This window comes from Triticum urartu, chromosome 5A (assembly GCF_056163025.1).
Source record: "Triticum urartu cultivar PI428250 chromosome 5A, HENAU_Tu73, whole genome shotgun sequence".
NCBI classification, from domain to species: domain Eukaryota; kingdom Viridiplantae; phylum Streptophyta; class Magnoliopsida; order Poales; family Poaceae; genus Triticum; species Triticum urartu.
In genome coordinates, this window is record NC_141877.1 from 350379966 (window position 1) to 350394808 (window position 14843).

Here is a 14843-nt window from a genome sequence, read left to right on the forward strand (position 1 = left end):
ACATCCTACATGGTCGGTTCTCCTGGATCTAGTCATCGACGTGTTCCGGAACTGCTGTCGGAGATCTTGCCCAAGATATTTGGATCGAGAATTCGGTTGTGCATGCCCATTTCAGCGTACGAGGTTCCATGAGGGCGTGACACGAAGCTCTGTTGTTCGTTGACACCATGGGACATGTTGGCTTCTCGATTTCTGTGGTGTAAACAACTGTGGAGAAGGTCATGGTGGCTGAGATCGGAGAATCAGTTAGACAGACGGCGTCTTCGAGGCGATGGAGTCACCCAGGTGTTTCATAACTCTCAGGACCAGCAGGGTCAAGTGGGGGTGGTAGCACCGGAGGATTCATTTTTGGTGGTGCTCCTCGGGTGCTGAGCCGGGACTTTTAGGGTGAAAAACTATGGTCTGGCCTTCACTGGTTGTGCCTGGCAATTGCCTTGCAGAAGGAATTGTTTTGAGAGCTCAGACTTCTCCAGGGTGAAAACCTAAGATTTTGGATCACGCAACAACAGCGCTTGTGCATTGTTTCCTTCTTGAAGGCGTTGCTTTTGGAGACCTTTTATATTTTTCGTGTGCTGTATCTTGTGATGGTTTTTGTGCGCTGATGAGAGGAGTTGATTACTATGGTGGGATCTTTTTTTTCCTTTGGCTTTGTGTATCCTGTATGTCTTTGAGACATCTTATATGTCCAAAGGCTGAGTGTAATAGGTATCTTCGCGATATTAATATATTCTTAAAAAAACAGTGAAATATAATTCTACATGGGAGCATCAAGTAGTAGAAGCATCTTATTTTTGAATAAAAAACGGAGATTACAAATGGTGACCAAATTCGACCGGTTATCACAGTGACAGAACCATCTCACGAACTATCTGCGCTGAGACTCGAGACCGTCATGACTTCATAGGCGGCATACTGACCGTGTGAGATGAAGGAAGCCGTGTTTGCCATGCACTATTAATCTGGTAGCGTACCTAATGCGGATGCCCTTTCACAATATAATTACCTCTAGTTTCCCTCAAAGAAAAATTACCTCTAGTTAGTAGGAGTAGCAATGCTGATACATCTCACTGTCTCGCCATATATACGGTACGGCAAACCTAGAGAATAATGCAAATTGGCTTGAGTGCAAGTAGCCAGGAAGGAGTAGGACCAGCAGCATGGCACACGGCCGTTGATTCTATGGTGCAGAGGATAAGGTGCGCAGACATGTGGTTGTTTATCCCGACCTTATCTGGACGCCGGTGATGCGCGGGGGCTAATCGCCGCTGTCGAACGGCAGCCACTCCTTCCACATCTTGTTGTTGCTCAGGAAGGGCCAAAGGGTTATATAAGCCGCTGCTGACCCAACGCAGCAGTCCTCAAGCCAGAGTGCCTCCTCCTAGCAAGCTATATACCTACATAGTACAGCCATGGCCCCCACCGTGATGGCCTCGTCGGCCACCTCCGTCGCTCCTTTCCAGGGGCTCAAGTCCACCGCCGGCCTCCCCGTCAGCCGCCGCTCCAACGGCGCTAGCCTCGGCAGCGTCAGCAACGGTGGAAGGATCAGGTGCATGCAGGTAAACAACATCGTCTCTGTTTTCTACTCATTTTCTACCTCACGGAAGACAATAACAATCATATGTGAACTTTCATATGGTCAATTACATACAATAGTTTCAAATCCCGACGTCAATCAGCACACAATTTAGCCGGCTACTCCATCTGATATGTGCAGAACTAGAGTTATAGTCTGTTAATGTATACATGACTGTCAATCTGATTTGCAGGTGTGGCCCATCGAGGGCATCAAGAAGTTCGAGACCCTGTCTTACCTGCCACCGCTCAGCACGGAGGCCCTCCTCAAGCAGGTCGACTACCTGATCCGCTCCAAGTGGGTGCCTTGCCTCGAGTTCAGCAAGGTTGGGTTCATCTTCCGTGAGCACAACGCATCTCCTGGGTACTACGATGGCCGGTACTGGACAATGTGGAAGCTGCCTATGTTCGGGTGCACTGACGCCACACAGGTGATCAACGAGGTGGAGGAGGTCAAGAAGGAGTACCCTGACGCGTATGTCCGCATCATCGGATTCGACAACATGCGTCAGGTGCAGTGCGTCAGCTTCATCGCCTTCAAGCCACCGGGCTGCGAGGAGTCCGGCAAGGCCTAAACAGCTCACTCACGACAGGCCATATATAAAGTGCCATTGCAGTTTTGTCAACTCTGACATTGCTTTGGGTTTTCCTTCTCCATTTATCTTTCTTATTTGTTCCTAAGAATATGTGTATGTCCATGTTCATGTACCAACATGGCTCGAGAAAGCATGCTCGTATGTGAATGCTATCGGTGGCTATGTATATGCACGGACGCATAATATTATACAATATGTCAACTATATACGTTTTAATGGTAACCAATGGAAAATATCTCCACCGCCGTGCTTATTACTCCCTTCATCCCAAAATAATTGTCTTAACCTTGGTATAACTTTATACTAGAACTAATTTAAAGTTAAGACACTTATTTTGAAACAGAGTGAGTACTTTTTATTAGTAGTGGACGGTTGGACGTTGTCTTAGTTTGTATCCCTAAAATGTATGGTTGGACAACAATATTTTATTAGTTGTATTTATAAGTGCAACATAGGACTAAATCTCAGGCCACAGTATAATTAAAGGGAAAATGAGAAAGTTGTATTGAATTTGGTGCAAAGATGAAATTATTACAGTGGGCTCTAATAATTTTTAGAGTGTGAAGCGAATGAAGTTAGAGAAAAACAAGATCTATCAAAGGAAACCGGTTATTTCATTTATCCGGTAAAAAGTCTATAATAGAAGTGTTGTATAAATGGTTTGTATACTCTTGTTGTGTCTCGTAAGGCATTGGTTGTGGTTTTCTTGCTTATAAGCCAGAAGCCAAACCAAACATCAAAACCGCTAAATGTGCTTTAATATTAACAAGCCACCTAGAAAACTAGTGAAGTGGTGAAATTAATCTCAGAGATCGTTTTGTTGCTTTTGAGGCCAGGTATTCGAGTTTATTCCCCAAGTTGATAGTTATTTAGTCACCAATTCCATGGGTATGAAAAAAAAGAACCCTCCCAATATCTCCCATGCATGCCCACGTATCGTGCCCCTATCGCATCTCTTGAATGATTAAAGTTGCGGCGGTGCTACCTTGTTTGTGGCCATCGGTATTCTTCCCTCGTCGCCGCCTGAGCACTCGCCCGCCATCAATGTCAGACGTCGCCTTCATCACACCATCCTTCGTCATCACCCTTTCGACTTCTTTCCCGATGTTTCCCTATCATGTTATCATCCTCTAGACACTCGTAAGGGCTAAGGACACGAGCGCTACTTTGGGGATCCTACTGCCATGGGAGATATGATCCTAGTAATTGTGTGAGCACCTGATCGTGTTGTATCCCATGAAGATAGCTACCAAATTACCGGCTCCGGTATGCCTTTATAAGGGCTGACAAGAGCCTCGTCGGTGGGACAAGGTCATGGAGGAGCACATATCTGTAACTGTCGGCCCAGTTGAAAGAACATGCGGTGCGCCCATGTTTGGTTTTGGTAATTAATGACAATCTCTATGGACTAATGGTTTCCTTGAGTTATATTTGAAGGATTTGTCCATAGGCGTTTCTTGAAGTCCATGGGTTGGTATCAAGGAGTTTATGTGACCACCAAAGCGCTATTCAAGCAATTATCCAAAGATTGGTCATGTAGATGACATGATACAAGGTTAATCAAGACCAAGTCAAAGAGTGAATCAAGTTGATCAACACACAAAGCATAAAAGATGTTCCGAGTGGGACCAACGGATCCCATGGTATGGTAAGCATTGTCCATTACGCTTTGTATACTAACCCATGGTCTACATGAGACTTCTATGTGTGGTTAGGCATGTTTCCAAGGGCTTGTGTCAAGAGGAAGATCTCATACAACCCATGGAGGATGACATCAAGTGGTGATCGTCATCAAGATTGCCGTGTGCAAATTCAGTGGAGCATCACGAAGAGATCATGCTTGAAGCTTGCTGCCCATTGTGGTGACAATGGACTTGTGAAGATGTGTGATACGTCTCCAACGTATCTATAATTTTTGATTGTTCCATGCTATTATATTATCTGTTTTGGATGTTTTATATGCATTAATATGTTATTTTATATGATTTTTCGGACAACCCTATTAACCTAGAGCCTAGTGCCAGTTTCTGTTTTTTCCCTTATTTTAGAGTTTCGCAGAAAAGGAATACCAAACGGAGTCCAAACGGAATGAAACTTTCACGATGATTTTTCTTGGACCATAAGACATCCAGAGGACTTGGAGTGCACGTCAGGGCAGCCACGAGGTGGCCACAAGGTCGGAGAGCGCGCCCCCACCCTTGTGGGCCACTCTTGACTCCATCGACCTATTTCTTGCGCCTATATATTCTCAAATATTCCAAAACCTACCAGGAGAGCCACGAAAACACTTTTCCACCGCCGCAACCTTCTGTACCCGTGAGATCCCATCTAGGGGCCTTTTCTGGCGTCCTGCCGAAGGGGGATTCGATCACGGAGAGCTTCTACATCAACACCATTGCCTCTCCGATGAAGTGTGAGTAGTTTACCATAGACCTACGGGTCCATAGCTAGTAGCTAGATGGATTCTTCTCTCTCTTTGATTCTCAATACCATGTTATCCTCGATGTTCTTGGAGATCTATTCGATGTAATACTATCTTTGCTGTATGTTTGCCGAGATCCGATGAATTGTGGATTTATGATCAGCTTATCTATGAATATTATTTGAATCTTCTCTGAATTGTTATATGCATGATTTTATATCTTTGCAAGTCTCTTCGAACTATCGATTTGGTTTGGCCAACTAGATTGGGTTTTCTTGCAATGGGAGAAGTGCTTAGCTTTGGGTTCAATCTTGTGGTGTCCTTTCCCAATGACAGTAGGGGCAGCAAGGCGCGTATTGTATTCTTGCCATCGAGGATAATAAGATGGGGTTTTCATCATATTGTCTGAGTTTATCCCACTACATCATGTCATTTTTCTTAAAGCGTTACTCTGTTCTTATGAATTTAATACTATAGATGCAGGCAGGAGTCGGTCGATGTGTGGAGTAATAGTAGTAGATGCAGGCAGGAGTCGGTCTACTTGATACAGACGTGATGCCTATATTCATGATCATTGCCTTAGATATCGTCATAACTTTGCGCTTTTCTATCAATTTCTCAGCAGTAATTTGTTTACCCACTGTAATAATTTCTATCTTGAGAGAAGCCTCTAGTGAAACCTATGGCCCCCGGGTCTATTTTCCATCATATAAGTTTCTGATCTACAATTTTAGTTTCCTATTTACTTCCTTTGCAATCTTTTACTTTCTGTTTCATAAACCAAAAATACCAAAAATATTACTTTACCGTTTATCCATCTCTATCAGATCCCACTTTGCAAATAACCATGAAGGGATTGACAACCACTTTGTCGCGTTGGGTGCAAGTTGGTGTTTGTTTGTGCATGTATTCGATGACCTGTGCGTTGTCTTCTACTGGATTAATACCTTGGTTCTTAAAACTGAGGGAAATACTTACTCTACTTTGTTGCATCACCCTTTCCTCTTCAAGGGAAAAACCAACGCAAGCTTAAGAGGTAGCAGGCAGAATTTCTGGCGCCGTTGTTGGGGAGATTTAGGCCAAGTCAAGTCAAGATTTGTCTCCCGTCAACTTGCCAATTCCTGGCACCGTTGCCGGGGAGATCTACGCCAAGACAAGACATACCAAGTACCCATCATAAACTCTCATCCCTTGCATTACATTATTCGCCATTCGCCTCTCGTTTTCCTCTCCGCCACTTCTAAAATGATTTTCGAAAAGATTTGCCCTTTTCTTCGCCCATCTTTCGTTCGATCTTATGTTCGCTTGTGTTGCCATGTGCCTTCTATTTGCTTGCATCTTCGCTTGCTAAAAATCTATCGATATGGATCCTCATCCACTTGCTAATCTTTTTAAGAGATCCAATTATGATGAACCAGTTGCTAGTGAGTTGAGTGCACCAGCTTATCTTTATGAGGTTTTGCTTGAAATTCATGAATCTGAAAATTGCAATGAAGTGTTGAAAGAAGAAATTTATGAAGTGATTCACGATAGCTCCTTGAATGAAAAGCATGATTGCAATGATGCTATTATAATTTTTATTACTGTCAATTGTGTTAATGATATGAAAAACCCTAAGCTTGGGGATGCTAGTTTTTCCATGTCCACTATTTGTTGCAATGATCATGATTGGGGTGATTCTTCTTATAACCTTGAAAATTTATTTAAGCCCCATGATGAATATGAGATTGATAATAATGTTTTCAATAATACTGAAAGTGGGTTTGGAAGAGTGTCAACTCTAGATCCCACGTATTTGGATAATGTTCAATCTTATGAAGTTTTTGATAAAAGTGGGTTCAGAGAGGGCATGACTTTATTTTATGATAATCCCACTATTTCAGAATAGTGTCAACTTTGCATGCATGTGGATCATGAAGAGAAAATTTTATGTGATAGCTATATTGTTGAATTTGATTATGATCCTGCATGTAATTATTATGAGAGAGTAAAATATGGTTGTAGAAATTCTCATGTTATTGAATTACCTCTCGTTATGTCGAGATTGCTATTGTTTCTTTCTTGTTCCTTGCATATGCTAGTTTTTGCTTACATTGATAATTTGTTTGCCTATAGGATGCCTATGCATAGGAAGTATGTTAGACTTAGATGTATTTTCCACATGCTATTTGATGCTCTCTCCGTGTTTCAATTGCTATCTTTCATGTGAGCATCATCGAAATTATCAATGCCTAGCTAAAACGCTTTAAAGAAAAGCGTTTGTTGGGAGACAACCCAATATATTTCCTTGTTGTTTTGCAATAAATAATTCATCTAGCCACTGGTTAGATGTGGTTTGGTGTTTTAATTAGTGTTTGTGCCAATTAAGACCTTTGGGATAGCTTACGGTGATAGTTGATTTGATCTTGGTGAAAAACAGAAACTTTTGCACTCAGGAAAACAATTCTCATTCTTAGCAGAAGAGTGATAAAATACTGATTATTTTTGCAGATGATTAATAAATAAATTTCTTAGTTCTTCCTAATTTCTCATAATTTTTGGAGTTACAGAAGTATTTGAAATCTCCAGATTGCTACAGACTGTTCTGTTTTTGACATATTCTGTTTTCTATATGTTGTTTGCTTATTTTGATGAATCTATGGCTAGTATCGGGTGGTATGAACCATGGAAAAGTTAGAATACAGTAGATATTACACCAATACAAATAATCAATTAGTTCACAACAATACCAAAAGTGGTGATTTATTTTCTTATACTAACGGAGCTTATGAGATTTTCTGTTAAGTTTTGTGTTGTGAAGTTTTTAAGTTTTGGGTAAGGATTTGATGGACTATAAAATAAGGAGTTGCAAGAGCCTAAGATTAGGGATTTTGTAACATCCCAAATTTTCAATTTGGAATGTTATACATTAGATCATCATTGCATATCATATTTTATTGCATTTTGGCTAGATCCTAAAAATCCTACGCAACTCAAGGACCCATGGAGAGAGTTGGGGATTTCGTTATTTTCATATTTGGGTTTTCTCAAATTTTGAAAATAGGATCATTTGATTTGATTTATTTTATTTTCAATTATTTCTATTATAAAAATAAGAGAGAGGGAATAAAATGGCTTTCCCAAAATAAAGAAATATTGAGGATTTAATAAAAAAAATCAAATAAGATTTTATTTCGGAGTTTTCTCGCTATTTTATTTGAATTAGGAAAAAAATACGCGTTTTTCAAAATTTCATTTAGGCCCCAAATAAATGTTCATCTTGTTCGGCTTGATTTTAGAAGTCGGGGAAAATTTATTTCGGGATTTTTGGAGTCCATTTAGTATTTCTTTTATTTGTTTTTCTGCGCAAAATTATTATAAGAAAACAAACGAACCGACCTAACCGGGCCGTGTCCGACTAGGACTCTGGCCCGGCCGGCCCTTATAAGCCGGGGAGGCCACCCCATAGCCCAGCCCGAACCGCCCCGCCGCCCCAAACCCTAGCGCCGCCGCCGCCGCCCGTCGTCCCGCCGTCGCCCGCCGCCGCCAGGAGCCGCTCCGCCGCCGACCCCGCCGCCCGACGCCGGAGCCGCCCCGCCGCCGCCGTCCCGCCGCGGAGGCCGCCGGTTTCCTCGAGAAAACCGCCCGATTTTCGTTCGTTTTTAAAAAAAAACTAGATCTGTTTTTTATATAGATCGGTTTTTTCGGTTTTGTTTATTTAGCCAACGCCCGTTCGTTCGTTTTAACGAACGGTTTTCGTCTTTTAGCCGCAGTTAGCGAACGTTCGTTCGTTAGCCTGTTCGTCCGTTTTTCTTTTTGTCGGATTTTCCGCGATTATTTCTGATCGTGATTTCCGATCTGTTTTTCGTTTTAGTATAACGTTTCGCTCGTTTATCGGAATCAGGCGATTCAAGCGCCTAGAGTTTCGTATCGAAACCCTCTTTCAGTTTAACCAACTCAAACAAGTTTTTGCTTATGTAAAATTTGACTTAGGTCCAGATTAGTAAACAAATCCTGTTTCTTTCGCCGTTTGACTTTCTTTGTTTCGTTTGAATTGTTTCTTTTTGCAAACCGGAGTTCTTAAGTTGAACTTTCTGGTTAGATCTCTTATTTGAGTTTTACCTGTGCATTTGATGAGTGCTTATTGTGTGCTTGTTTGTTTGCGATAGAGTACCCGGAGTGCGCCACTTGCTACTTCGAATCTCTAGGTTTCACGGGTCATCAGCAAGGCAAGTAACACTTTGATCATACCCCTTACTACCAAGTTTTATTGCATTAGATAAATCCTCAAACAATTGCATGGTTAGGATCTGAATTAAATTGTGGGTTTGGGAAGTAGATGAGGTAGTACCTATTCACGTGTTTATTATCAAACCCTGGGAGTTACTTCTACGTTATGCTTATATTGCTATGTTATGCTCGTAGACGTGGTTTGGGTTTGAGTGTATTCATGACAGATGTGAGATTGTTTAATTAATGGTTAACTTAAGGTGGCAACTCTAATACACATCTGGGTGGATTGAGGCACCTGGGTACTCCAGCGATTGCCTGTTTTTCTTTATGGACCGCCACCCAGGCTCAAAGGGATCATGAGATTATTCATACTAGAAACTTCCGTGTGCAGCCACAAGCTACTATGGGCTCTAGCATAGTTGATTAAGTCGTGCGAACTCTTACAGTGGTAGACTAGCAGATGTAGGGGAAAGTAGGTGTAACGGTCTACCCGATCGTAAGGTGCTAGCGCTTCTGAAAAACTATGTCTCGGTCATCCGTTTCTCAAACTCCATGTAGTGTGAGAATCCCAACGGAGGAGATCGAGTCTTGTGGGGAAAAGTGCGCAAACATCTGCAGAGTGTATAAACTAATCATGGTTAGCCGTGTCCCCGGTTATGGACAACTTGAGTATCTAGTACTTGGATTACCATGTGAATCTCATCATGTGACTTTAATTAATTTTGTTGGGTTTTAATGATGATGTTTAATTGGGATTGAGAGGGTGTCTACGCTCTCAATGTTTAACAACCACCATGATAGTTAAATAAATTTATTCCTTTAAAGTGGGGAAAAACTGGCTTTACGCAAAACTGTAACCATAGAGCTTTCCACCAGCCATATATGCATGTAGTATAGCCTATTTTGTTCACTACTCTCTATGTGTTACATTGCCAGCATATTCCATGTGCTGACCCATTTTCGGGCTGCAACATTCATGTTGCAGACTTTTCAGACGACGAATAAGGAGCCTTAGGTCGTGGTTCTATACTCACTGATGCCGTTGGAGTTGATGGACTCACTTATCTTCCAAGCCTTCCGCTGTTATCGTTATTAGATGGCCTTACGCCATATTATTTGTAATAAGTTCTCTTTTGAGACATTCGATGTAATAAGTGTGTGATTGCTACTCTGTTATAAATCCTTCAAGTACTGTGCGTGTCTGCATTACTGATCCAGGGATGACACTGAAGCACAGAGATCAGACTGTTTGAGGTCTGATCGCTACAAGATGGTATCAGAGCACACGCTAACTGTAGGACATGACCACTAAGATAAAGACCTAGATCACTACTCTCTTCCCATTTCTGACTCCTCATCTTTTCTACTCTTTTAGGATGGCAGATGCAAGGAACAAGTTCACGCAACCTGATGAAGATACACCCTTTGGACACCACCTGAAGGAAGTCACTAAGTACCTGAACATCGGAGTACCAAGCTTCACCGGGACCTACAACGCCACTTTACCCAAGGAGGAGCGCTGGATGATTCAAGTTCAAGTTCCCGGAAGGATGTTCGCGCCAGTCACCGAGCCCATAGAGTTTTCCTTTGATGCACCAACCTGGAGTCTAGGAAAGAGCATGGCTTCCCACATTACCATGGGACGTATTGGAGAAGTTTACCGCAATGATCTCAAGGATACTATCTATCAGATTTGGGGGCGCCGAGATGAGAAATGGGAGATGATCAGCATCAGGAAGGATAGATCAATCGCAGCTTTTATCCAAGAGTTAAATCAGCACATTCGACGTCAGGAGAACCAGATGTGCGCAGGCATGATAGATCTGAAGAAGGCAATGACAAGAATCACGGAGCTGGAGGAAGAACTCAAAGCTACACGCGAAGATTATATGGAGGAAATCGAAGTATTAGTGGAGAAGAATGACGACCTGACTAGGAATCTAGGAGTTTTCATGGGAGATCCCGCGCCAGGAGGAGAAGATGATGATTCCACTTGCCCGGAGAACTACATCATCATCGACGACACCGACTCAGACCCAGATGACAGCGATGATGACTATGTTGATGAAGCTGGAGCGGATATCATGGAGTCTTCATCGGAGCAGTTTTTCTAGTAGACCACCATAACAGTAGTAGTATTCCACCATATATATAGCATAGTCCAAGTACTTTTATAACGATAGTTCTAGACCGATTGTATGCCCTTGTTTGAATTGAATGAAGTGATTTTGTTTGCATTTGCCTCATGTGCATATGGGTAGTGTTTTCCCTCTAGACCTCAATCTATTCTATATTCTCATCTTTTCTAAACTCTCGGATGCCTCCAAGACGTGACAATGGATTTGCTTTCCCATCGGAGCTCACTCAGTTGATCCAGCAGCAGAATGCATTGATGCAGTTGCTAGTCCAGAATCAGAATCAGGGGAACAACAACAACAACCCACCACACCACCTGTTGATCACTTAACCCGTTTCCTTAGACTGAATCCGCCGGTGTTCTCTAGTAGCACCGAGCCGATAGTGGCAGATGATTGGCTCTGCAAGACAGGGAGGGAGTTGACCACAACAGGATGCACATATGCGGAAAAGGTGCGTTTTGCCGCACATCAGCTTGAAGGACCCGCATCATCATGGTGGGAGAATTTCACATCCACTTATCCTATCGACACTGTCACATGGGATCAGTTTCAGTAGGCTTTCCGTACTGCCCATGTTTCAGCAGGAGCTATGGCCATGAAGAAGCGTGAGTTTCGCAACTTGCACCAAGGAGGACGGACAGTTGGCCAATATGTGGATGACTTTAGTAAGTTAGCACGTTATGCCCCGGATGATGTTGCTACGGATGCAACTAAGCAGGAGAAATTTCTGGAAGGACTGAATGATGAGTTGAGCATGCAGTTGATGGTAGCAACTTTCAACAACTACTAGGAGTTGGTAGATCGTGCTCTTATGATTGAAGGGAAGCAGCAACAGATTGAGAACCGCAAGAGGAAGTATGGACAAGGGAAATACAATTCAGGAGCTCAGCAGAAGCCACGTTTTACCCCGAAATCGGGAGGACATTTTCAGCATACCCATGGAGGAGGGAGTTCGCATAATCATAATGGCCCCAAGAATGGTAATGGGAATGGGGGAAGCAACGGTCAGAACCGTACCAACCCATCAACCCCAGCCAAGAGAGACCTGAGCCAAGTCACTTGTTATAAGTGTTAGAAGACCGGGCATTATGCCAATGAATGTCCTGAAGCCCAGAATGGAAATGGCAATGGAAGCTCAGGGAAGAAACCAAACCCTTTCAACAGGGGACAGGTGAACCACATTAACATGGAAGAGGTTGAAGCCCAACCAGATGCAGGAATAGGTAAGTTTTTGGTTAAGTCATTTACTACAATCGTTCTTTTTGATACTGGGGAATCGCATTCATACATATCAAGGGGATTTGTGGATAAGTATAAACTGCCCACCAAGGTTCTTAAAACACCTATGTTAGTAAGCTCACCAGGAGCGGAGTATATGGCCAGTAGAGGATGTTTTCAAGTGCCATGGAGTATAGGTAGACATGTGTTTCCCTCGGGTTTAATCATTATGGAATCGCAAGGTTTGGATGTAATTCTGGGTATGGATTGGCTATCGATGTGTGGAGGAAACATCGATTGCGCCAGTAAGTCGATTTTGCTTACCACCCCAGAGGGAAGAAGGATCAAGTATGTATCACGGCATGTGCCGAATAGGACTCAAGTAAATTCCTTAACAGGAGTTGTGCAGGAGGAAGTATCGGTGGTAAAGGATGTATTTCCAGAAGAGTTGCCAGGCATGCCACCGGATAGAGATATTGAGTTTTTGATTGAGCTTTTGCCAGGCACATGGCCAATATCTAAGAGACTGTACAGAATGCCTGCAAAGGATTTGGAGGAGATTAAGAAGCAGATTAAGAATTTACTGGATAAGGGTTATATTCGCCCAAGTTCATCACCTTGGGGATCAACAGTACTTCTAGTGGAAAAGGAGGATGGATCATTAAGGATGGTTGTTGATTATCGAGGACTGAATGAAGTGACGATCAAGAATAAGTACCCACTGCCAATGGTTAATGATTTGTTTGACCAATTGCAAGGAGCTAAGGTATTTTCCAAGATCGATTTGCGATCAGGATACCACCAGTTGAAGATTCGAGAGCAGGACATACCTAAGACAACTTTTACCACAAGGTACGTGCTGTATGAGTATACCGTTATGTCATTTGGTGTGACTAACGCACCTGCCTATTTTATGAACATGATGACAAAGTGTTTATGGAGTTTTTGGATAAGTTCGTCGTAGTATTCATTGATGATATTCTGGTTTACTCAAAGAATGAAGAAGAACATAAAGAACATTTGCTTTTGGTACTTGCTAAGCTCAGAGAACATCAGTTATACGCCAAATTCAGCAAATGTGAGTTTTGGTTGAAGGAAGTTGGATTCCTCGGACATGTTATATCCGGACAAGGAATAGCAGTAGATCCCACCAAGGTTGTCACTATGACAAATTGGGAAGCCCCAACAACAGTTGGAGAGATCCGGAGTTTTCTTGGACTCGCAGGATACTACCGGAGATTCATTGAAAATTTCTCGAAGATTGCAAAACCTATGACGGAGTTGTTGAAGAAGGATACCAAGTTCAAATGGACTGAGGAATGTGAGGCTAGTTTCCAGGAGTTGAAGAAACGTTTGGTTACCTCGCCAGTGTTGATTCTGCCAGATCAGCGCAAGGATTATGAGGTATATTGCGACGCTTCACGTTGAGGACTTGGAGCAGTGCTTATGCAGGAGGGTAGAGTTGTTTCATATGCCTCACGACAGCTTAAGCCCCATGAGTTGAATTATGCTACTCATGACTTGGAGTTAGCAGCTGTAGTGCACGCTTTGAAGACATGGAGACATTTTCTCATCGGAAACCATTGTGAGGTGTACAAGGATCACAAGAGTTTGAAGTACATCTTCACGCAGAAGGAGTTGAATCTCAAGCAAAGGAGATGGTTGGAGCTCATCAAGGATTATGATATGAGATTGCATTATCATCCCGGAAAGGCTAACGTAGTAGCTGACGCATTGAGCCGCAAGAGCCATGTCAACACACTAATGACCGGAGAGTTACCAAAAGAATTAGCCGAGGATCTTCGTGAGCTATGTTTGGTGATAGTTCTGAGAGGCTATGTAGCAGCATTGGAGATTCAGTCTACTCTGATGGATAAGATCAGAGAAGCTCAGAAGACCGACGAGGAAATTGCCACCATAAAGGAGAAGGTGAGCAAGGGAAAAGTTAAAGGATTTCGTGAGGATGAATACGATACCTTATGGTTTGAGGACCGCGTTTATGTGCCTAATGACCCGGAGATCAGGAAGTTAATTTTGCAAGAGGCCCATGATTCGCCGTACTCGATTCACCCAGGAAACACCAAGATGTATTTGGATTTGAAGGACACTTTCTGGTGGACTAGAATGAAGAAGGATATTGCGGCGTATGTAGCAGTCTGTGATGTATGTCAGAGAGTGAAGGCAGAGCATCAGAAGCCAGCAGGATTGCTACAACCATTGCCGATACCCGAATGGAAGTGGGATAAGCTAGGCATGGATTTTATCACGGGATTACCCAGGACCCGTTCAGGCTATGACTCGATATTGGTTATAGTCGATCGCCTGAGGAAGGTAGCTCATTTCATCCTAGTGAAGACCACTTACACCAGTGCTAAGTTGGCAAATATATACATGACCAAGATTGTATGTCTGCATGGAGTTCCGAGGAGCATTGTATCAGATAGAGAAACCCAGTTTACCTCAAAGTTCTGGAATCAGTTTCACGAAACTTTGGGTACCAGGCTAGACTTCAGTACAGCTTTTCATCCACAGACCGATGGACAGACCGAGAGAGTCAATTAGATTTTGGAGGATATGCTAAGATCCTGTGCGCTAGATTATGGATCTAGTTGGGATGACAACTTACCATATGCGGAGTTCTCTTACAACAATAGTTATCAATCTAGTTTGAAGATGGCCCCTTTT

General features: G+C 42.8%; 1 protein-coding gene across 1 annotated transcript; it reads left to right on the plus strand.

Moving 5' to 3' along the window:
- Window positions 1-1250: 1250 nt before the first annotated feature.
- LOC125508945 (ribulose bisphosphate carboxylase small subunit, chloroplastic 3) lies at window positions 1251-2372 on the plus strand. Its single transcript, XM_048673765.2, has 2 exons — window positions 1251-1556; window positions 1767-2372. The coding sequence occupies exons 1-2, from the start codon at window positions 1410-1412 to the stop codon at window positions 2145-2147; spliced, it is 528 nt and encodes a 175-aa protein (XP_048529722.1). The 5' UTR covers window positions 1251-1409; the 3' UTR covers window positions 2148-2372.
- The last annotated feature ends 12471 nt before the right edge of the window (window positions 2373-14843 follow it).